The sequence below is a fragment of the Manis javanica genome, chromosome 10 (assembly GCF_040802235.1).
Source record: "Manis javanica isolate MJ-LG chromosome 10, MJ_LKY, whole genome shotgun sequence".
NCBI lineage: Eukaryota > Metazoa > Chordata > Mammalia > Pholidota > Manidae > Manis > Manis javanica.
In genome coordinates, this window is record NC_133165.1 from 45464568 (window position 1) to 45488292 (window position 23725).

The window sequence follows — 23725 nt, forward strand, 5'->3', positions numbered from 1 at the left end:
ATGCTCTACACTCCAGACCTCTATGCCCATCTGCTTGCTGGACACCATCAGATGTTCCAGAGCCATCTTGGATTCAAGGTGTTCCAAACTCAATTCATTCTTCCCTCCCATCCCAACCCCTGGGTCTTCTGTGTCCTCATTTCAGCAAATGGCAAAACTATCCATCCATTTACTCAAGCCAGAAACCCCAGAGTTGCACAGACTCTTTTCTCCCAGCTCCCATATTCAACTTCCATGTTGCCTAAGCAAAGGTGGTGGGACACTCTGTGGTGAACCTCAGAATTGGAGAGTTTAAGCAAGAAAGGGGAATTTATTATAAGGATACAAGAATATCTCCAGGATACAGCTGGGCCATAGGAGTGAACTGGAGCTAGGGTAGCAGTTTTAAGCATTTTACATATTTAATCTTCACAACAACCCTATGAGGTAGCTAATATCATCATCATCATTTCCATTTTACAGATAAGAAAGCTGAGAGATTAATTTAACTCAGTAGCTAGTAAGGTAGCAGCCAGGTTTCAAGTCCAAGCAGTTTGGCTTCAGAGTCTGTGTTACTGACCCCTACACTATATTACTTCAAATGGTAATTAGTACTATTTACAAAAATCGTTACCCTATTTAAACACTATGAAAAGTGGGGACAACTTTAGAAGACGGGAAGGGAGGATGTAAGCACTGTTGGTGATCTTACTCAGCTGCTCTTTCCCCACCGGTTTCCCCCGCACCGTCATTTCTCTCTGGCGCCATCTGGCACCCACAAAGGATGTGAAGCGCCTTCGCTCTCTCGCCCCCCGCCCTCTGTCTCTTCACCCGGTCGACTCTGGTTCCTATACCTTTAAGATACCCTCTAAAATGAAGTTGAGCCCCTTGAAACTCGCTCGGATTGGCCCAATCTGGGTAAGGGGCGGCTGCAGTACACTCCACATAAATAGTCTTTTCTGTGGCTCCGCCCCATGCAGCTACCGCAAACACCTGTGATTGGTCAGGGGCTCTGGAGGCGGGTTGCGAGCTCGGCACGGCGATCTCTGGGAGCGTAGAGGCCGCTGTATTGTGGGCTGCATGTCCTTCGCGAGTGGGTATACGTGTGGGGCCACCGGGGGAGAGGGGATTGCTGCCGATGGCCCTTTCAGCTTTAGCCCGGAGCCCACGCTCGAGGACATGTAAGCCGTTCTTGCTCATCTTCTAAGATCGCCCCCCTCTCCCTCCTTTTGAGGAGGGCCCCTCCACGTGGTGGGTAGGAATGTTAAGCAGGAAAATAGATATAAGCGGGATGGAAAGAAAACAAGATTAGTAAAGCCCTCTAGAAAGGACTCAGTTAACCAATTAAAGCTAGAAAGCCAGAAAAGACTCAAAAGTTAATGAGCCAATCAGTTAAAGCTCCAAAAGTCAGGAGCAACTTGTCCTTGAATGTTTGAATATTCCCCAGATAAATATCTGAGCATAGCCCATGTCTTCATTGTGTCAACTAGATCATTGTAAGATTTACTATAGCATGCTAAAAGGCCCACCTATAAACAGCATAATAAAGACAGGGAGATCCCACCTTAAAGACAAAATTGCATTTTGAAAAAACCCAGGAAGTTTAAGAAGAAAGATTCTTAACATACTCTTTAGCAAACAACAAACAAATAACTCTGCCCACCCTGGAGGAAGGGCAGGCAGTCTTGATATGCTCCCAAACCTGGAAGCTGCTCTCCTGGGAGGGTAGTAAAGCAGTACATTTCTTTTGTTAAGCTAATTTTGCAGAATTACCTAGAGGACTGTTGATAAACTTAATGTCTCATCAAAGATACTTAAGACTACATAACAAGTCCACACCCCTAGCCCTTTGTCACATCCCTGAAAAATCCCTAAAAGGGGGAACCCACAACCTTCCAGGGTGCTCCTCCCTCTCTGAGGTCACCTGCACTTTCTCTCAAAGTAACTTTAAATAAAACTTTCACTCTGTTACACTACTGTCTCTGCCCTTCAATTCTTTGTTGCGGCGGAGACGAGAACCGAGGAAAATACACGGCGCCTCTCCCCCAACAAGAAGGTAGTAGCTGTGCTCTGGTCCCAGTTCTGCTGGCTGACGGGGCGAGCCTTCTAACCTCTTCATCTGCAAAATGGGTTTAGCAGTGCACACCTGAGGCAGGGGAAAGGGTGACCCGGTGAGTAATATTAGAACCAGCCCTGGGTGATGCAGGTATGCTGCCTCTGCCCTCCAGGAGTGGTTGGTAGGATGGGGGCAAATGCACTGCTGAGAGGTGGGAGACACTATTTCTTGCTGGAGGAAATCACAGAGGACTGCTTAGGGGAAATGACTGTGGAGCTGCACTCTAAAATCGGTATGCTTCAGCTATGCAGAGATACGAATATTATAGGTGGAGGAAACTGGAGAAACAGCAGTAGTAAGTGGAATCATGGGAAAGAGGGTATTGTTAGGTTTTGATAGAGTTTAGGGCCTGTGCAAGCAAGCACCCATTTTATAGGTGAGACCAAGTTCAATAGAGAAGAAATAACTTGCTTAAGGCCATCCAAGGAATTAGTTGCAGAATCCCCTGACACTTATGCCCCCAGTATATGTCACTGAGATAGCTGCCTGAGTCCTGTGTCTCCTTCTCCAATCCTTCTGCCCCTCTCCCTGGGACTTCAGCATAAATCATAGTCTGGTCTTTGATGTGGAGCAGAACAGGGCTTACTCTCCTCTTGGGTGTGGGCCTCTTGTCCTCTCTTCTGCCCTCCCAATGCCAATTTCCACCTCTACATCTAGACAGTGTTGGGTGTGTAGGATTTACCCCTTGTGTGACCTCAGGCACATCACTTACATTTCTGAGATACCCATGGCCTGCTTCCTTCACAGGGTTAGGTAATATATGAAAAAGCCCTGTAAACTATTGTTTCCCCTCTGAGCCCCTTTCCACATCAGTAAAAGGAGGAATTCCCCTTTTACTGGCCTCATTCCTTTTATTAATGACCTTACTTTCTCTTAGCCACTCAGGTAAAACAATCCAGGTTGGAACTGCTTCAGCTTTGCATTCCCAAACCTACCTTTCCTTTCCCCTACTAGTGACAGCAGTAGCCTTATCCTTACTGATCTTGAGACAGGGACCATAGGTGTAGTCAGAGTAGGGTGAGGGCCTCTGGAAAAGCAAGGCAAGATATTTGCAGTCAGAGCAATGTAACTACATGCAAGGAAACTCCCTACCAAAACTCTGTTAAACATTAAGCTCTAGGGTCATTCTTCACTGAGATCAGTTAATATTGCCCAGACAAAGAAGAGTAGCACATGTTTTTATTATGCTAATCATTTAGAATCATATGTAAGATTCACTTTAGCATGCTAAAAGGTCCAGGCCTGTGTGCTGTCTTTCTTCCTTCAGATCTGATGAGGTGATTTTGCAAACTGGGAAACTAATTTAGCAAGTAAGCCCAGGCATAAACAACATAGTAAAAGGCAAGAAGGATTCCACCTTAAAGATAAGATTGCATTTTAATACCTAGGAAGTTAAGAAGTTAGAAATTCTTAACTTACTCTTTAGCAAACAATACCTCACCCATCTTGAGGGCTGGGCAGGTGGCCTTGTTTGATAGGCAACCAGACCATATCTCAAGGAGAAATCATCAGAGCAAGAAGTTGCTTGTGTTAAGTTAATTCTAAATATTCAGGGACCACTTAATAAGTACACACCCCTAAGCTTTTTTCATGTTCCCCAAAATACTCAACTCCCTATAAAACTCCTAGACAACTCACCACCCCGAGCTCTTGTCCCCTCCTGGTGAGAGCCAGGAGCTCTGTCCTTTCACTGTATATCTCAATAAAAGCCTTTCCCTGACTATCCTACCTTGACTGTTTGCTAGTTCATTTTCGACTCTGCAAACAAGAACCCCAGCATCAATCTCATTTCCTCTCCCCTCTGCATAACTTGTCTTCCTTTCCATTAGCCCTCCCCACCCGAGGATACAAAGCCTGAAGTCTTCCCTACTGACAGCAGCAAAAACCTTCCACTCCTTCCCTCATACTTTTCACAGCCAAGCCTCTTGAAAAGGGTTGTTTACACCCATCTGCCCTGCTTACTCATTCTCCCATTTGTTCCCTACCTCACTCAAGGCTGGCTTTCACCCCACTCTCCACTGAAACTGCACTCACCACTTTAAACTCCTACGAATAAACTATCCGGCCGAGCTGACCACTCCTGTGAAACACTTTCCTCTTGATTTCCGAGACAATACCCTTATGTTTTTTTCTACATCTGGCTTTCTTTCACTACTCATGTACCCTCTTCTGGATTTAGTGTTATGCACTCCAGACCTGATGTCCCTGAGCTGTTATTTCCATTTACCTCCCACACCCCTCCACATTGGCCTCACATTTACCATGTCCAGATTGGGGTGTAACAATTGCCACCACTTCAACTCCTGTCCTGCTCCTCATCCTGTGCTCTCATCTCTCCTATCCCTCATCCCCAGGTCCACTCTAACTCCAATGAATTCTAGCTCCTTAATGTGTCTGATCTATCCTTCCCCTATAATCCCAATGAAGGGTCCCCACCAGTAAGATGGCAAACTTCCGGCTTCTCTTCGGGGTCGTCAGTTCCCGCCGGCGCCACCTGAAGCCCAATCACCTCTTGCCCCCCTCCCAATCCCAGCACCTAGCCAACAGCCACCAGCCCCATAGAAGTGACACCTCAATCAATCATGCCCCCTCCTATATAACCCAGCACCTTTCCCTAATAAAGCGGAACTCTCCGGTGAATTGCTGCTATGTGTCGCTCCTTTCCTTTCATTGGTGCCGAAACCCGGGAGACGGGACACCCCAACTGGGCCCCGTCTTCCCCCGACACCAGCAGCAGCTTGCCCTCGTCCTCTTTTTCCGGCGCTGGCTCATCACACTCACCACTCCTCTCTGGCCTTTAGGTAAGTTTTCCCCCCCGGAGTGGGTCGCTCTTCCCTGAGCTATCGCAGTGCCATTGACCGTGATCGTCCCGCAAGGCCCTGACGCTCGGGGATGAGGAGGGAACGCTCCCCGCCTCAGGCCTTCACGGCTGCGGCGGACCCTCAGGCCCCTCCTCCAAAAGCCATAAATCCCCGCCTCAAGCCTTTACGGCTGCGGCGGATGCTCAGGCCCCTCCTCCGACAGTCATAAATCCCCGCCTCAGGCCTTCACGGCTGCGGCTGACTCTCAGGCACCCCCTCCAACAGCCATAAACGAGGTGACTCCTTTGTGGATGAGAACGCTCCCTTTCCCCCCCTCCTCCTTCTGCTCCGTCCGCCGAAAACGCCTAGCGCTAGGTACCTCGTGACTCCGGCACTCTGCCTTCTTAGGGAAGTCTGGGTGACGACCCACACTTCCCAAGAAATTCCGACTCGTATACGAGTTTCCGCAGACCACCAAGGATCATCGGGGACGCCCTTTGTCTCCTTGTGGTCTGCTTCCAGTCCGAGGATCTCCGTTCGTCTTCCCCTGTTTGTCTCCTTCTCTGTCCTTTAGCCATGGGAGCCTCCTCATCCCTCCCTGAAAGTTCACCTCTTGAATGCCTGCTTAAGCATCTGGCTACCCTCTCCCTGATGCCTGATATAAAACCAAAACTTCTCCGTAAATATTGCTCCCAAGATTGGCCGACATACCCCCTAGACAATAAAAACCAATGGCCTGCAGGGGGAACTCTTGATCCTAACATCACTCGCGATCTTTTTAACTACTGCCAGCGCCTGAAAAAATGGAAGGAGATTCCCTATATCGAAGCTTTCCGCCTCCTCCTCTCCCCGCACCCTTCCAAGTTCTCCTAGCCTGCAAGCCGCCGCCCCCGCAGAAGCCTCCTGTTCACTCCCTTCCCCTTCTTCTCCTACAACAGCCCTTCTCCCTTCCTCCCCAACCATCTCCTCCCCCATCTCACCTCCTCCACATTCATTCCCTGCAGATTAAGCCTGAGCCTTTCAGCCCCCCTTTAACTAGGTCCCAAGAGCCTCCTCCGTCTTTGCCCTCACCACCTGTTTCTCCCCTGTTAGGGACCGCCTTTGTCTTCTCACATGTTTGTAGGGAGAATGGGAAAGCACCTTCCCCCATGTCTGAACGCAGCATGGGAAGGCACAAGCTAGAGAACAACCGGTACAGTCCTTAGAAGTTATCTGTCTACAAAAACATATCTTGCCAAGACTCCTCACTCTGAAAATAGGGAGACCTTGAAGATGTGTAGAAAAACTGCCCCTGCTTCTAAATATGCCCTTCCCCCACTTGCAGATGTGGCAGCAATGGAGAACAAAGAACATTCTGTTTACGTATTCCATAAGCAATTAACTAGAGCCCTGCTGCAGCTCAGTTAGTAGAGCATGGGACTCTTAATTCAGAGTCATGAGTTCAAGCCCAACTAGAGCGGCAGAAGTAAGCAGCTGGGCTGCTAGCTGGCCACATCCAACTAGAGCGGCAGAAGTAAGCAGCTGGGCTGCTAGCTGGCCACATGTGGGTCCGATTCTATCTTTCTTTATTTTCTTTGCCCCCCTTCTGCACTTCAGGACCTGCTCGACTAGGCACGGCTAGACCGCGTCACTCCCCCACAGACTGAGCCAGAACCCTTCAGTCCCCCTCAGACTCAGTCCCGAGAGCCTCCCAAAATTATCGCCCCCCTCCGGGAGGTAGCAGGATCCGAAGGCAGCGTGCGTGTTCACATCCCTTTCTCCTTAAGAGATTTAGCCCAACTAGAGAAACGCCTAAGTTCCTTTTCCACTGATCCCATGACATACATCAGGGAGTTTCAATAGACCCTCCAGTCTTACAGCCTCACACATCATGACATTTTCATGCTCCTTGCCAATACTCTCCTCCCTGAAGAGCGTAGACGAGTTTAGGACTTCGCCCAAATGCAGGCTACTGAAACCCACAGGACTGACCCCACTTATCCCCCTGGCCCCACTGCTGTCCCCGAACAAGACCCACACTGAAATTATAACACCGCCATGAGTCTCCGCTCTTGAGATATTTTTGCCTCCTGCTTAATAGCAGGTCTGAAAAAGGGCAGCTTGTAAAGTAGTCAATTTTCAAAAGCTCCAAGACATAATTCAAAAGAGAGATGAAATCCCCTCCGAGTTCTTAGACAGACTCACTCAAGCCCTATTACAGTATACCAGCCTGGACCCAGAAACACCTGAAGGAAGACATGTCCTTATGACATACTTCCTAGCTCAAGGCTACCCCGACATTAAAGCTAAACTCAAAAAGTTAGAACAGGGCCCCGCTACCCCACAGACTGAGATCCTAACAGTGGCCTTTAAAGTCTTCCATAAGCGGGAGGAGGAGAAAGAACGCGGTAAACAAAAGGCTGATCAGGCCAATTTCCAGATGTTGGCCCAGCTGATAAAACCACAACCTGGGCGCCCCTCTACAAACAAGCCCCCCCAAGAGCTTGTTTCAAGTGCAGAAAAGAGGGACATTGGTCAAGGGCGTGCCCCTCCCCCAGATCTCCTACCACCCCATGCCCCAGATGCCACAAAAAGGGCGACTGCGGGTCTGATTGCCCAACCACCCGAAGGGGAGGCTGGACGAACAACCCCCATCCTAAGCCCGCTGTAGTGGGGCTGGCAGAAGAAGATTGATGGGGCCCGGGGGCTTCTCGCCCGACCATTTCCATCACCAAACAGGAGCCCAGGGTTACTCTAACAGTAGACGGTCACCCCATCTCCTTCCTCCTAGATACAGGAGCCACCTTCTCAGTCTTGTGAGAATACCAGGGCCCTACCACGCCAGCCATTACTCCTATAGTCAGAGTAGGAGGTAAACAGATTTTCCCATTAAACCCCCCACCCACCCTTTTATGCACAATCCAAGACAATCCCATACCTTTCTCCCACTCCTTCCTGGTTATGCTCCAGTGTCCCATCCCTTTACTAGGATGAGACATCCTTTCCCTCCTCCATGTTTCCATAACTATATCCACTCCCACAGCCCCCAGTACTCCCTTTCTGATGGCCCTCATAGCCGACGACCCCCCTCTACCCAATGAAAACTCCGGTTCTGCCCTCATACACCCTGTAAATCCCAAAGTTTGGGACATTACAAGCCCCTCCGTGGCCCTATGTCCCCCTGCCTCTATCAAATTATGTGACCCCTCTCAGTATATCTGTCAGGCCCAATACCCCCTAACCACTTCAGCCCTCATAGGCCTCCAACCCATCATTCAAGCAGACCCACTCACTCCCCATTTAATACCCCCATATTAGCTGTTAAAAAAACCAACGGATCTTTCCGCCTTGTCCAAGACCTTCGCCTCATCAACATAGCCATTGTCCCTATCCATCCCTTAGTTCCAAATCCATACAGCCTCAGCATCCCACTTCTCAGTCCTAGATCTCAAAGACATACCCCCATATTAGCTGTTAAAAAAACCAATGGATCTTGCCGCCTTGTCCAAGACCTTCGCCTCATCAACATAGCCATTGTCCCTATCCATCCCTTAGTTCCAAATCCATACAGCCTCAGCATCCCACTTCTCAGTCCTAGATCTCAAAGACCCATTTTTCTATCCCTCTAGACCCCTGCTCCCAAGATTTTTTCATCTTCACCTGGACGGACCCATACACAAGACATTCTAAACAACTCACTTGGTCAGTTTTGCCACAAAGCTTCCGAGATAGTCCCCATATTTTTAGACAGGTCCTAGCTCAGGACCTCAAACAGTTTCATCATGATCACTCCAAGTCCACCTTATAATACATAGACAATCTTCTACTCTGCAGTCTCTCGTGGGAACAGTCTCAACTTGACACTGCCTCCCTACTTAACTTTCTAGCTTCCAGAAGTTACCGAGTATCCCCCGTCAAAGCTCAAATCTCTTCCCCTCCTTTCACTTACCTCAGATTCCTTCTATCTCAACAAAGAAAGTCCATTACCTTAGACAGAAAATGGCTCCTCTCTGACCTGCCCATTCCCAAAACCAAGACAAAAATCCTTTCCTTTTTAGGCCCTTTCTAAGCCTAGCTAGATATTTTAGAACGTAGATCCCTAACTTCTCCCTGCACCCTGTTGGCAAGACCCCTATATAACCTCAGCAAGAGCCCCCCTAAAAAACCATTATCCTCCTCACCCCGACACTCCTTCATTAAGCTCTGTCAAGCCCTTGTGGAAGCCCCAGCTCTCCATCTTCCTGATTTGTCGAAGCCCTTCTCATTATACATTCATGAGAGGTCCAGTCAAGCTCTAAGAGTCCTAGGCCAATATTATGGCCCATCCTTTGCCCCCCAGTAGCTTATCTCTCCAAGCAATTAGACCCCACAGTTCGGGGATGAGCCCCCTGCCTACGAGCATTAGCCGCTAGACAGCTCTTTCAGGAAGAAGCTCGTAAACTGACATTCAGGGCGCCCCTTACCATTCTGTCCCCACATCACCTAAAAGATCTCTTAACCTACAAAAGTTTACAGACTCTCCCTCCCTCCAGACTCCTGACCTTACTGTCCTCTTTCCTCCAAAATCCCGTTCACCCCCTTTGCCATCCATACCCAAATCATGACTTTTTCCTCCTTTACTGCTCTCTCGCCTTTTTTTCCTCATTCCTATTGTCTTCCCCACCACCCCAGCCTCCTTTGTATGGCGATTCAAAGTCAGAGAGACTTACACACAGCATCAAACAAAAGTTACTGCCCTCATTGCCACACCAGACTGCCCTCTGAAAAGCTGCTCTGAGCCTTTACACCTCCACTTTCCTCCCTCCACCGAAGTGTTCACTAGCAGCTACCCTTATTCTCCCTACCTCTGCTTCCTCTATGACCAAAAACAAGCCTATTGCAGGCGATGGTCAGACACCTACGGGAGATGTCCCTACTAGTCTTGCACCATTCACTACATAGGTAACTTCCAGTACCCACAGTATTACTCCTCCAACCGTTTCATGAAATATCCCAACAGCTCATTCTCCTTATCAATCCCAGATCCCTGGGACTCTTGATGGGCTGCCAGAGTCACAGCCTCAGTTTACTACGGGGAGTCCTCGACCCCCCACAGTACCCTTCATATCTCTCGAAAGTATGTTCCCTCTCATTCCCAGATCTCTCAAGTTGCATCAGATAGCAGACATTCCAAAAAAGTCATTATCCAAACTCTTGATAGCGCCTCTTCATCTTCTTATCCCCACCCCTCTTCCCATTTCTCCTACTCTTTATTACAGCTCATTCAGGACACCACCATCTTTCTCAACCACACCCTTAACACAGCCAATTGTTTCTTGTGCGCATCACTACAGCGCCCACTGCTGGCCGCCGTGCCCCTTAATATTTCCAACTACTCCTTCCATGCAGAAAGACAACCCCTCTGCCCCCTGGTAGACATACCCCTATGGGAACCAGAATACGCAGATAATCTCACCATCCACCACTGTGTAGGCCCAACTCCACCCCCCTCCAGCGCACTTCACTGCCTCTCTATCTACACCCCTACCTCCAGCTCTAAGACTTTTACGCAACCGGGACACTTCTTTTAGTGTAATAGTCTTTTCAACTCACTGCCTCTCAACTCCGATACACCCTGCATTCTCGTCACCCTAATCCCACAGTTAACACTTTACAGCATGGCAGAATTTCTTGAGCTCCAACCTCCCTTGCCCTCGTGCACAAAAAGAGCTGCTTTCCTTCCCATCATGGTCAGTAGCTCTTTGATCACCTCAGCCATTGGGGCAGGGTTTTCGGGAGAAGCCTTGGGTCACTCTCTATAGGCAGTTAGAGATCTCAACGCCAAACTTGAGGGAGCCCTGACATCCACTGCCGATTCTCTAGCCTCTCTCCAAAGACAGGTCACTTCGCTAGCTAAAGTCACCCTTCAAAACCGGCGGGCCCTAGATCTGCTTACAGACGAGAAGGGCGGCACCTGCGTCTTCCTCTGGGAAGAGTGCTGCTATTACATCAACGAATCTGGCATTGTAGAAACTGACATTACCAAACTCACCGACCTTGCCTCCAGTCTCCACTCTGCTTCCAATTCCAACCCATTCTCTTCAATACTAACAAACCCCCTCCTCACCTGGCTCTGGCCCATTGCAGGCCCCATAATAATCATTCTTCTCGCCTGTCTCTTCTTACCCTGTATAATAAAGTTCATCAAATCCCAAGTCGGAAAAATCTCTAATCAAGCTTTCAACCAGCTTTTACTCAGGAACTACCAGCTTCTGGCCACAGAAGATCCCTCACCCTCACGTGACCTCCTCACCACACGCTGAGATGGACCCCTCTCTCCACTGGAAACTGTTCCTGGAAACAATAGCCGCAGACGCCTGGCTCCTGACACCCATATCCTCTTGGCCAACCTATGGTTACAGGGAACCTTCATTGATTTCCAAACCTGAAGAAGTCCACATCTACTCGTCCTTACTGCGGGGAGTCCTATCAACCCTTTCCTCCCAATCCTCAAGCCCTCACTCCCTTCTCCGCCCCTGTTCAGCAGGAAGCAGCCAGAGAGAAAGCAACGTCCACAAACCCATAGAGGAGAAAGGGGGGAATGAAGGGTCCCCACCAGTAAGATGGCAAACTTCCGGCTTCTCTTCGGGGTCGTCAGTTCCCGCCGGCGCCACCTGAAGCCCAATCACCTCTTGCCCCCCTCCCAATCCCAGCACCTAGCCAACAGCCACCAGCCCCATAGAAGTGACACCTCAATCAATCATGCCCCCTCCTATATAACCCAGCACCTTTCTCTAATAAAGCGGAACTCTCCGGTGAATTGCTGCTATGTGTCGCTCCTTTCCTTTCACCCAAGACATTTTATTTTTTGCCTTGGGCCCCTTAACCTGACTTAGATCCCTAGTGGTCTGTCCTCTACTAACCTCATTGCTTTTTGTCTCTACATTCCACCAGAGGGGATGTCTATAAACTCTGACAAAGCTGCCATGCAGTTTCAGGGGCCCTCTCCATGCTTCGCAAACCCAACTCTTAACCTTCAATATCTTAAAGCTTGAACATCTGAGGAGAGCCTCTCTAAACTCCCAAGATTGCACTGAAGATTTCTCCTATCCAACAGCTTTCCTCATCACAGCTACAGTGAAAACGGACAGCAATTTGCCTGTTTACTTGTACCCGCCCTGCTATTCATCCCTAGCCAGTACCTATTTTGCTCATTTGCAGAAATGAAGGTAAAAGATTAACCTAACCGAGATGTTAAGAACTTGTTTGGAATGAAAATGACCTAATAATAACAACAAAGTACTTGAAGCCTTTAATGTAGCGCTATAAAGTTTCTACTACTGCTTATCTGTTCTTCACTCAAGGGGGCCTCCAGGTCTGTCTGCTCCCCAGAGCAGTGCCTGTTTGATCACAAACGTGCTACTTTTATGGACCCTTCCAGATCTGAGGTCATGAGAACATAAGGACCAAGTGTGGGATGACTGTACACAAACCCAATTTCAGGAACCCTTTTGAATGTATAGCCTTACTTGTCTCCTCCTAAGTTGGGGACAGCTCACTTAAGTCACCTCCTTTGGGGAAAAACCCAACTTTCCTCCTTTCCCCACCTACCTCATTCATAGGCACGAGTGGGGTGAGGATTAATACTTTATTCATTAACATGGGCCGAGGTGATGTAGTGAGGGAAGAGGGGAGGGTTCCCAGGGATCCCGGTAGGGGATTCTCCCTTTCTGCCAGTTCCACCGCAACCAGTCCTGCCGTCCCATCCTTTCCCAGACTCGAGCGGTGGGGAGGGGCAGTCGTCCAGCTCTTGCAGCCCCAGTCCGGGATCCCCGTATGCCCCCCAATCCCAGCCGGACTCGCAGCCCCGCGGCGACAAGAACTGCGGCTCAACTGCCCTCGCATTCTGGGCAGCGCTCAGTGGCAGTGGCTGCTGTGGCGCCCGGGGATAGTTTGAAGTCCCGGCCGCAGCCGGCGCAGATATAGAGACGGCGCCGCAGGTGAGCGCGCCGGTGGCGAATAAAGTGTGAGCTGAGGCGGAAGCGCCGGCCGCACTCGGCGCACGGGTAGGGCCGCTCGCCCGTGTGCGTGCGCGCATGCTCCGCCAGGTTGGAGCGGTGGCCGAAGTGGCGGCCGCACACCGCGCACCGGTGCGGCTTCTCGCCGGTGTGCACGCGCCGGTGCTTGGCCAGCGCCGAGCTCTGCGCAAAGCGCGTGCCGCAGTCGGCGCATGCGTACGGCCTCTCGCCTGTGTGCGTGCGTCGGTGGCGCGCCAGGCACGAACTGCCGCCGAAGGCGCGTCCGCAGTCCGGGCACGCGTACGGCTTCTCACCCGTGTGCACGCGCAGGTGCTGGGCGTAGTTGGAGCTCTGCGCGAAGCGGCGGCCGCAGTGTGCGCATGCGTACGGCTTCTCGCCGGTGTGGCGCCGCCGGTGCTGTCGCAGGTTCGAGGCGGCCGAGAAACGCTTGTCGCATTCGGGGCACTCATAGGGCCGCTCGCCCGTATGCGTTCGGCCGTGTTTGGTCAGCGCCGACTTCTGCGAGAAGCGCCGGCCGCACTCCGTGCACTCAAAGGGCCGCTCGCCCGTGTGCGTGCGTGCGTGCTTGGCCAGCGTGGAGCGGCGCGCAAAGGAGCGGCCGCAGTCCGGGCACGCGTGTGGGCGCGCCGGATCTACAGACGGCGCTGGCGCCTCCCTCGGGACCTGCGGGGAGAGGGGGGACAGGTCAGCCCTGACTGATAGACCGGATGCTGAAGACCTGGGTCTCCGCAAACTGCAATCTCTCAGTTCCCCGCTTGTGGGATAGAAAAAGCAATGGTGCCTACCTCAGGACAGTGGTTCACTTAAATGAGGTAATACATTAACGCACGTATCACAATGTCTATTAATCATTCTAGCTATTCTTTATTAATTCAACAAATATTTATTGAGGTGCCAGACTCTGGAGATTCAGCATTAAATAAACAATATTCCTGCTACCAGGAAGAACAGTAAGGGGTGCTGGCATGGGGGTAGGTGTATAATGGTATAATATGCTGCAAATTTAGACAGGGTTAAGAAACCTTACCGATATAACACGAGCAAAGACCTAGAGGAGGTGAGAGAGGGGGCTACAGGGGGAACAGCAAGGCCAAGGCAGGAGTTTGCCTGCTGAATTCCAGGAATGGCAAGAAAAAGTACCTAGGAAAGTAATGGGTGGAGTGATCCTGGAGGGGATCTCTTAGCTTAGGGCCTTGGAATATGAATGTGATGGGGAACCATTAGAGATGTTATATGGTTCTGAGCAAGGACTGAACAGATCAGACTCATATTTGAAAAGGCTCCCTTAGGTTGCTGGGTTTGAGAACAGAATGAAGGAAGGGAGAGGGCAGAAGCAGGAGTCCAGTGAGGAGGTTAGTCACCTGGCAAGAGGAGACAGTGGCTCAGACCCAGGTGACACTTGGAAAGTGAAGGTGATGAGGAGTGGTCTGCTTCTGGATATATTTTGCAGTTTGAGACAACAGATTTGATAACAGATTAAATGCTAGGTGTAAAGAGAGACGAGTCACAATGACTCCAAAGATTTTGAGCTTAGCAACTGCCAAGGTGGAGTTGCCATCTACAGTGATTATAATGGCAGGAGGGGTAAGTTGGTTAAGTGAAACCTGCTTGGAATCGTATCTCCAGTTCTCCTTGACACATCAGGAGCTCAGGAGAGAGGCCTAGGTTTGAAAATATTACTTGGGAAGCTGCTGGCCTATAGATGGTTTTTAAAACCTTGAGAGTGGATGAGAGCATCCAAGGAATGGGCAGAGAGAACCTGGTGCGGGGCGGTGAGGGGCGGCAGCAACATGGTGAGAAACAGCCAGAAAAGAAGGCTGAGCAGGAACAGCCAGTGTAGGAGGAGACCATGGTGTCTTAGATCTAGGCTTTTTGAGAAACTTCAGAGCAAGTACCTATCATTTTTTAAACTGTAAAGAAGAAAGCAAGTCCTGAAATGAAAGAATTTTGAAAATGAGCCAGTTTCATGAGGTCTGGGCCTCTAGACATAAAATCAGAAAAAGAAAAGAAATGCTTTGTAAGAGGCAGGTGAAGGGAAAATATTTTCTAACAGCAGAGTGAAGAGGAATGTTGAGGACACACTGCTGCCTTCTTAGAAAAGAGAACACTCATCCCAGCAAAAGTGATGTTGAGTATATACTGTGGGCCAAGCAATTAGATACATTAATTCATGACCAAATGAAATACCGAGCACGTATTAAGGACAAGACTGTTAGCTTCTCCCCATTGATGTCCACAATGTAGTTACTACTATTATCATATAGATAAGGAAACATGTTGAGAGGAAGAGTGGCAGCAAGGGAGCAGTAAGACCTTTTCTTTCTGAAGTTGCAAGGAAGGAGACTTCAAGGTGTTCAGGATCCTTTGTAAAAAGGCAGTTTTGGTCACCAACTCAGAAACTGGAAAACAAGGCAGTTTGAGAAATTAGTGACCAGTCAAGGGAACTCTGGTTTCAACACTATGTATGGAAACAGTGATAACATTACAGGGTAAAGTTTGACAGTGCTATTTTATGTACATTATTGTATTAAATCTTCCTCTCACCTCCTTGAGTCAGGTGTTAGTTTTGATAGTTGAGAAAAACAAGGCTCAGGGAGATAAATTTCACATAGCCAGTGGGAGTCAGGACTGACTCTAAAGTGCTCACCCTTATCCAGTAGGCTACACTGCTTTCCTGTCCACACACAACCAAGATGTGACAGAGGCTGGACTCCCAAGTTCCTGGCACTCTCCAAGAGGGATGCAAGGTTAAAATACAATTTGATACTTTAAATTGAGAAACTCCTCACAGAACATTTTGGCAGGTCTGAATTCAAGGTCACTTTCTAGTCTTGGTCTGGTTTTGACATCTATTGGGTTTAACACATCAGCCATTGTGGAGAGAACTCTTCTCATATCTACATCTTTCTGGTCCTCTTTTTGTTGGGGCTTGGGTAGGGCGGCTTTTCATTAAGATGACTTTGATCAACCTGAGGACTGCCTTATGCTGGGTTCACTGACTTACGAAAAAGAAATTCTTCACACAATTACCTTTTTTTATCTCCTGCTCCAAGGGGAGGGGACTTGGATGCCTCAGGAATAATCTTGGTAAGAAGGCCTAAGTCTAGCTTGTTAAGGCCCCTGCCAAGTCACTCTCATCCCATGCCTCACTGTCCCAAAGAAGGTGAAGTAGGCTCTATCAAAATTTCCCAAGTTGCACACCACAAGATGCAAGAGGATTTGGGTGTTATGTAGGGAAACTTTTATCTTATTACAATCATTATGTAATTATTTTCACAGACATTAAAAAAACAACAGACCACATAAAACCCACAATTTCATCAATACTATTGTTTGAATAAAAGCAAATTTATTTAACAAAACAATGTGAATCTATTTGAAGAAAAGCATGAAATATATGAGCACAATAGATGAGCAATATACATATGACTGAAGCTTGGCAAATACCAGACTAGGTGATTATTACAGGCCCTTACATGTCTGAAATTCTACTACTAGATTAAAAAATTAGAATAAATGGTATTTGCACTGCAACAAGGTGTACCATAGGAACACAATGTGGTATAATGATAGGATAGTCCAAATATTTGAAGTTAGTGATTTTGTGTTCCTGCTTAAGTACATTTTTAACCAGGGCAAACATCCCAGTTTCCTTCTCAGCCATTACTTTCTAACTAATGATAATAACTATTTATTGTGTATTCACTATGTGTCAGGAACTGTGCTGCTAAGTGCTTTTCACTCACGTTCTCATTTTAAATTCTCACAACCCTTTGGATTAGGTATCATTAGTTCCATTTTACAAATAAGGATATAAGATTCAGAAGTAAAGTGACTACCCAAGGCCATATGGCTGATCAGTGGCAGAGCCAGGGTTTGAAGTACAAGCCTATCATTGTCCATAACACCTTTTCTCTCAGCCATGAGGCAATTCTATCTCACTGACAAGTTTGAGGTTACCTATGCAGCTTCTCACTCTTCCCTGAACTCCTTTAGCAGTCAGAATCTCCCTTCCTTTGGATACAAAGTATAAAATGCAACCCCTATCATCTAGCTCTGAGCTGCAGGAGTGTAGTCCATAGACCAGCAACATCAGCATCACTGGGAATTTGTCAGAAATGCAGAATCTCAAGTTCCACCCAGACCTACTGAATCAAAATCAAGAAATTCAATCTGAAAGAGAGAAGAGCTACTTCTAGAGAAAGCAGGTGGAAAAGGTGAAGAGAGTTTTACAGGCTGAAAGACCACATGGGCAAACTCTTAGAGATGAGAAAGGGTCAGAGTGCCTGAAGCTGGGGCATGGGATGGGTATTGGGTAATTAGCGGTTAAGCTACGACATGAGGTTGGATGGTGAAGAACTTTGAATGCCAGGCTTAGAAGCCAAGACTTTATCCTGAATTAAACAGACAACCACTCAAGGTTTTAAGCAGGGAGAGACAGGATTGGCTGTGCACAAAACTCTCTGAGAAAATCTTTTCAATTCATTTAGGATAGATTCGATTTTGACAAGCAGTGAGAACACTCCAGTACCTGAGTGTAGCACAATTAAGAACTGTTCTGGAAAATGACTGGCCATGGGACTGAGTGATAGCTAAGAGTCACAGAATGTCAGCACTGGAAAGAGCTTTTGAGACCACTATTTCATAGAAATAGAGACTCAGAGACCACAGAGCAAGTTGAATATTTAGCACTGTGCCCACAAGATAGCTCCACAGTGTTAAATATTTATGGGATTTGTGTGTGTAATCCTCAGTTCCACTGTCCTCCTCCACATAAAGTTGCCCAGATGACAATTCTCTGGCTAACATTCAAAGATCTTAACTTTCATTATCCCATTTTACAGATGAGAAAGCTGAGGTAAAGCTGATAAGTGGTTTTAGACCAATACTTTTAACTGCTTCATGGTACTATTTAGAGTCTACATGGTATGATGATATCATTTAGTCTAGTCCTCATACTTTTCATGACTTGCCATGCCCACTCCCAATATCCCCAGCCAGCCAGTCTAATCAGCATTCCCAAATATCTCTTTCTCTCCACTGCTGCCACTACCTTAGAGCAAGCTACCAGCCTTACTTGGCGTGGTTCCCCCATACCAGCCAATGATTCTTCTACATAGAAAATCCAGTTATGTCCCTTCTCTGATTTGAGGCTTCTGATGCATAACCTACCATAATATGTCCAAATTCTTATGCTGGCATTTAACGCCTTTTACTCTGGCCTCATCTCCTCTGAGCCTTTGTTTTTGCTGTGTCCTTTTCCCAGAATGTCTTTCCTTCTCCTCCTCCATTTGCCAAATCCCCACTAAGTCTTCAAGGCCCAAGTCAAAAGTCATCTCCATGAAGCCTTCCCCATTGCCTTGAGTTGTCTGCCCCGAATCCTCTGTCCAGGCCTCCATATTGGTTTGCCTGTTCACTCCCTACTTCAGAGTTCAGATCAGAGAGGCCTTTGATCAAAATAAGTTGAAAAATCCCCAATGTCCTGAACTTCAGGGAGAAGAATGAATAATACCAGCAAATATTTAGTATATAGTGTTTATTATGTGCCAGACATAGTTCTAACTCTTTACATGTATTAACTCATTTAGTCCTCCCAACCTCTAAGAGCAGGCACTGTATGATTTCCTTTTTACAGATGAGGAAACTGAGGCACAATGAGGTTAAGAAATTTTACCAAGGTCACACAGCTAGTTAAGTGTTGGAGTTGGAAGTAGACCCTAAGCTCTAGAGTCTGAGTTCTTAACTTACATGCCAGAGATGGAGATCAGGGGATCCACAGGGTCAGAAGAGGCAGGCTGAGCCAGAATGGGCCAAGGAGGCCCAAGAAAAACAGAACTATATGAGTGTTTTGACTGGAAGAGGAGGCCAAAGCAGCCAGCCCCATCCCTCTAGGGCCTACCATACCCACCAGGGGGCAGCAGAACTTTCTTTCCCTGGGAACTGTCCCCTGTGCAGGAAGAAATCAGAGGGAGGCCTAGGCCCAGAAACCCAGAGCAGAAGGGATCCTCCAGCGGGACTCAGGGCTGTTCTGGCTGAGGGTGAGGCCCTGTTGGGATCTGGGAAATGGAAATGCACCTGGTGGCAGGCAGAGTTTGGAGGAGGAAATCTAATTCATTCTGATCTTCTCAAACATCTCTCTTTAAACCTTCAACACCCTCAGGATAAAACCCAGATGCCCCACCTAGTCTGACAACCACTTCATCCATGCTACAGCATGACTGAGCCACCTGCCGTCACTTCTCCAAGGGCTGCAATCACTCTGTTGAGCCACTGAAAAGGCCATTCCTTCTTCCCCTCAGACTCCCGCTGGTCTTGGATAAACCATCCCTTTTACTAACATTGAGACCTTGAAACAGTCACCAAACTGCCAATATTTTCTGGGCCTCAGTTTTTTCAACTGTAAAATGGAACAAATACTACCTGTCATAGAATTGAGGAACGTTGAACAGGGGTGCATAGTAAACACTACTAAGAGTCCGTTGTTACTGCTTCCAATGCCTTAAGTCTGCATGAAGTTCCCGTCTCTGGGCTTCCACACCCCCTGCCTCCACCCATCACACAAGATTATCACTGTATGGTTATTTGTCAGTCGGAACCCACTCGACATCAAGCTCCATGGGAAACCAAGGGAACCCAGGGTAGCCTTTACTCCTCAGCACCTGGCACAGAGCCTAGCACAGGTGTTACATCTGTATGATGGCAGCATGGGCAGTGGGGCAGAAGGATAGGTGGCCAACTCTGAGATTCTAGGTCCATGATTCTAATCCAAAGTCTGGATCCCTGGCTTCTGTCTGAGGGAGGCTGGATCTGAACGTGGTTTCAGAACGTAACATGAACAGTTAGTTCCTAGGGCTAACGGGGCCCCAGGGTGTGCCACACGTACCTCCTTGTCCATGGGGATCCTGAGTTTCACCACTTCATACTTCTCACCCTCATCCTCCTCACCCTTCACCAGCAGCACCATCTCCTCTTTCATCTCTTCCTCCTCCTTCTCCTCCTCCTCCTCCTCCGTCTGCTGTTCTCCAGGCATCTTGTTGTCCTGGGGCAGGGAGCTGCGTCAGAAGCTTGGGACCCACCCCCGCCAAAGATGGCCCTGGCCCTGGCCAAAGACATGGCCTTGGTTTCTCCTGGCCAGCCCTGATCTCTGGGTCTGGCCTTCTCCCCTCCACCCCAACCCGGCCCCAGGCCCTAGCACTGCCCCGGGACTAGCTTCGAAGACACTCGTCACCCCACTCATCGCGGCATTCAAGGCCCTGAACAGTTGGAATCTCCAGCCCCACCGAGTCGCAACCCTCCCCAGCCCCCAGACCGCGCTGAGTCACTCCCCTGCGCCAGGGTCGGAGGCCCGGGGCTCTAGGGCACGGGCTGCAGGCGGGGTTAAGGCGGAGACCCTGAGGCTGCGCACTTACCAGGCGCAGGATCGGCGCTCTACCTGCCCAGATCAGGGCGCCGGGCTGTGGGACACTCTGCGAGGCCGCGGCTCCGGGGGCGTAGGGGGCGGGGCCTCGGAGACGGCCGGTCACTGGTCAGAACGCACAACCCCGCCCCCGAGGAGGTGTGGCCCAGAGGACCCAGGCGTCCGGCCCCAGCTGTCCCCAGAGGGTACTGAGCACAGACCTGGCGCCCTCTGCTGTTCCCCAAGTTCCAGGGACCTCGGGCAGTTCCATCCCGGCGTTTCAAGGTCCTCGCAGCCCGGTTGTAACCTACCTTCAAGACTCGTCTCCTATGGCCGGCTCGGAGGTCTCCACTGCAGCCAGGCGCTTCTGCTCCTCCCGAAATAGGCCACGTGCGCTCCCTCCCTGGCCTGGGCCTCTCGCTGGCGCCCCGCCTGGAGGGCGGACCCTGTTACCTCCTCACCTCTTTCTTTCCTTTTTTTCCTCTTCCCCCGGCTTTTCTCCATCTATCGCGCGTCGTCTTCCCGGTCTCCCGCTCTCTGGGCTAGCTTGCGCATTGAATACTTTCCAAATCGATAGCCACCCAAACTACCGCTGCGGCTTATTGTGTGGCATGCCTACTGTGCGCCAGCAATATGCTAAGCGTTTTACACTGCTCATCCCTTTGATCCGCACAAAGGTGGGTCCATTTTACAGATGGACTAATTGGAGTTCAGAGAGGTAAATTGATTTGCCTAAATTTTACATAAAGTTTTTCATAGCATCCCTGACAACTGGTAGCTTAGGTGCAAAATTAGGGGCCCACGGGCCAAATTCAGTTCATAAAGTATCTTGTTTGGCCCTCAGGGTATTTTTACTTTCAAAAATTGGTTTAAGAAAAAAGATCTTTTACAAATTTTAATTTCTAACGTTTAAACATTGGGGTATTTCTTATAAAGATCTGAATTTCCCACTTGATCTGAAAAAGATAATCTAATTCTCCCATTGTATGAATGGGGAACAGATTGAGAAGTGAAAGAAAGAAATAACAGTAAGTGCTTACAGTCCCTACCACAGTCTCTACCACAGTCCTGTGCGAATCAATCATATTACCTCCCTGTGACAAATGACAGAACTACAGCTTAGACAGTATAAGTAATTTGCTCAAAGTCATGTAGCTGGTAAGTAGTAGATTTCTAAGCTCATGCTTTTTCTCTTGCACCAAGTTACAGAACAGAAATGAGGTTACAATAGGAAATTGGTGGTAGAGCCAGGACTCAAACCTGAGCCTCAGTCCACAGAGCCCAGGGCATAAATTGGATGTTGGGATTACATCTTGTCAAACTTTTGCTCTTCCCTAGAGCTGGGAAAAGGGGGTAAATGCCTGGATACTCACACTCAAGATCTCCAACAGTCACTTTGATTGTGTTCATTCTTTAAAGTATTTGTTGAGCCCTACTATGTGCCTGGCACAATTCTAGGTGTTGGAAATGCTGTACTGAACAAAACAGACAAAAATCATGGCAGCTATGGTGTTTCTAAGTGTAAAAAATGTAAAGAAGTTAAGACAATTTCAGATATGATAGGTGCAAGAAGCAAACTGGGCAAAATCGTGCAGTAAGGAGTGACTGTGGTTGGGGGGCTTCTGAAATGTGAGCAGAGAAGACACCTCCAAGGAAATAATATCTGAGATGAAACTTGAATGATACGAAAGGGTTAGCCATTTGAAATCTGGAGGAAAAGTGTTCCAGACAGGTAGAGGCTTTAAGGTGAGAATAAGCTTGGCATGTTGAGGAACAGAAAGAAGGCTGGAGCCAAGTGGGTTAGTGAGGGAAAATACAATGTGGGAATGGAGGAGAGGTAGGCAGGGGCCAGATTATGGCTGGAACCCCACTCCTGGCAAAAGGAAAGGCCTTCTTGCCCTGATTCAGAGAATGAGTGAGGAGACTCAGCTGGGAAAAATGGAAATCCTGCTGGAAGGGCCTCCTGCTGTGTGAGGACTAGGGAACAGATTCTTGTGAAAGGAGGAAAAGGACTCCATCCATTTGCTTTACAGACGTGTACAAGTATTTACCTGGAACCAGATCTAGTTTCTGTTCTTGAGAATCTCATAGTCTAGTAAAGAAGATGGTGATTATAAAAAAAAAATATATATATATACATACACACACACACACATATATATATATTTATGAAAAGGAAAGCAATAGGTGTTCTGGCAGGAGAATACAGGAGTGGGATGAGTGAATTACTGAATAACTCTCTTGGAAGGGAGTGGCTATTGGGTGCAGTCCTCTGTGAAGAGATAAATGTAAAGGATCTTCAAAGATGTGTAGGAGTTTGCCAGATTGACAAGGAGGTAGCTGCGTGTGGGATTGTAAATCTTAAAAAGAGCATATCATGTTCCAAGGACACTTCACCAAAATATTTAGTGAGGCCTGTTGTATGCCAGGCTCCTGTTAGGACTGAAAAGTAGTTGAATTTGGAAAAGTCTTTATCTTACTCCTCATTACTCTGCCTTTCACTATTTGCCTTTCACCTCACTAGAACTTTACTTCAGTTCTTGAATCCCCAGGGAAGGTGCCTACTCTTCATTCTGCACAGAACATGCCTCCCTTCCCATCCCCCACCTCCTCCTTTCTTAGCTTACTCCAAGTCAATCTTTAGGTCTAAACAAAATTGCCACCCTTTGGACAGGTTTTTGGGTCAGTTAGGATTCTCTCCTGCATGTATGCTTCCTGCATAGTCCTTACTACACTTGTAACGATTTGTTCAATGTCTATCTTCTGCAGGAACTGAAGGCAGAGACTTTGTCTTATTTTTATTCTTTCCACAGTACATAGCACATCGTCGGTAATGCTGTAGAGTAACTTACTATCCTCAAAAACCTCTTGATGTGTTAAATGCTCAGATGAAGGGTGTTCTAACCCAGACTGGAGGTTCAGGGAAGGCTTCTGGGAGGAATGCTGGAGTTGTTTTGACTAGAGAGATTAACAAGTGTGTAGCTGTGTGGGAGTGTGAGGGTTGCATTCTGAAAAAAGAAACAAAACATTTAAAGAGGCACAGAGCTGAAACCGCACAAGTGGAAGGCCTTGAATGCCAACCAAGGAGTTCCGTTTTACCGAGAAGACATGGGGGAGATACAGCAGGGTTTTCAATAGGGGAGTAACACAGATTTATTTTACAAAGTTCACTGCAAGGCTGGGTTAGAGGATGACCTGGTAGGTAGGGGAAACACGGAATCCAGCAGGGGAGGGTTTACCAAAAGCCCCAAAAGGCCTCCATTCAGGACTATGGGCGTGTGTATACTTCTGCACTGAAGCCGTGAACCATCCAGACTTGAACTCAATTCCAGGGTTTCGAGTTGCCTAAATGACTTGGCAGGGATGGGAGCAAGGGAGGAACCTCACTGTAGCAAGCTTTCATTGATTTCTAGGGAAGCCCGTCCGATGGCTAAGA

General features: G+C 48.3%; 1 protein-coding gene and 1 long non-coding RNA gene across 3 annotated transcripts; both read right to left on the reverse strand.

The window, feature by feature from the left end:
* Nucleotides 1–290: 290 nt before the first annotated feature.
* LOC140844067 (uncharacterized) lies at nt 291–6958 on the reverse strand. Its single transcript, XR_012122231.1, has 2 exons — nt 4877–6958; nt 291–3122 (listed from the first exon to the last, which is right to left on the reverse strand). It is a non-coding gene; the product is annotated as an uncharacterized lncRNA (long non-coding RNA).
* A 5530-nt stretch (nt 6959–12488) lies between these two features.
* ZNF771 (zinc finger protein 771) lies at nt 12489–20674 on the reverse strand. Of its 2 annotated transcripts, none has more exons than XM_017672116.3 (3): nt 20601–20674; nt 19777–19932; nt 12489–13556 (listed from the first exon to the last, which is right to left on the reverse strand). In XM_017672116.3, the coding sequence occupies exons 2-3, from the start codon at nt 19921–19923 to the stop codon at nt 12744–12746; spliced, it is 960 nt and encodes a 319-aa protein (XP_017527605.1). In that variant the 5' UTR covers nt 19924–19932; nt 20601–20674; the 3' UTR covers nt 12489–12743. The 2 variants fall into 2 exon arrangements, with proteins under 2 accessions (XP_017527605.1, XP_017527604.1); XM_017672115.3 differs by lacking the exon at nt 20601–20674 and adding an exon at nt 20303–20539.
* Nucleotides 20675–23725: the final 3051 nt, after the last annotated feature.

What these genes read in the sequence shown, in the direction of transcription:
- ZNF771 (XM_017672116.3), bottom strand. Translation starts at nt 19,923, where the DNA reads ATGCCTGGAGAACAGCAGACGGAGGAGGAGGAGGAGGAGAAGGAGGAG. An exon ending in GGATCCCCATGGACAAGGAG is followed by an intron (nt 13,557 to 19,776) that starts GTACGTGTGGCA and finishes CTCTCCCCGCAG; the next exon opens with GTCCCGAGGGAGGCGCCAGC.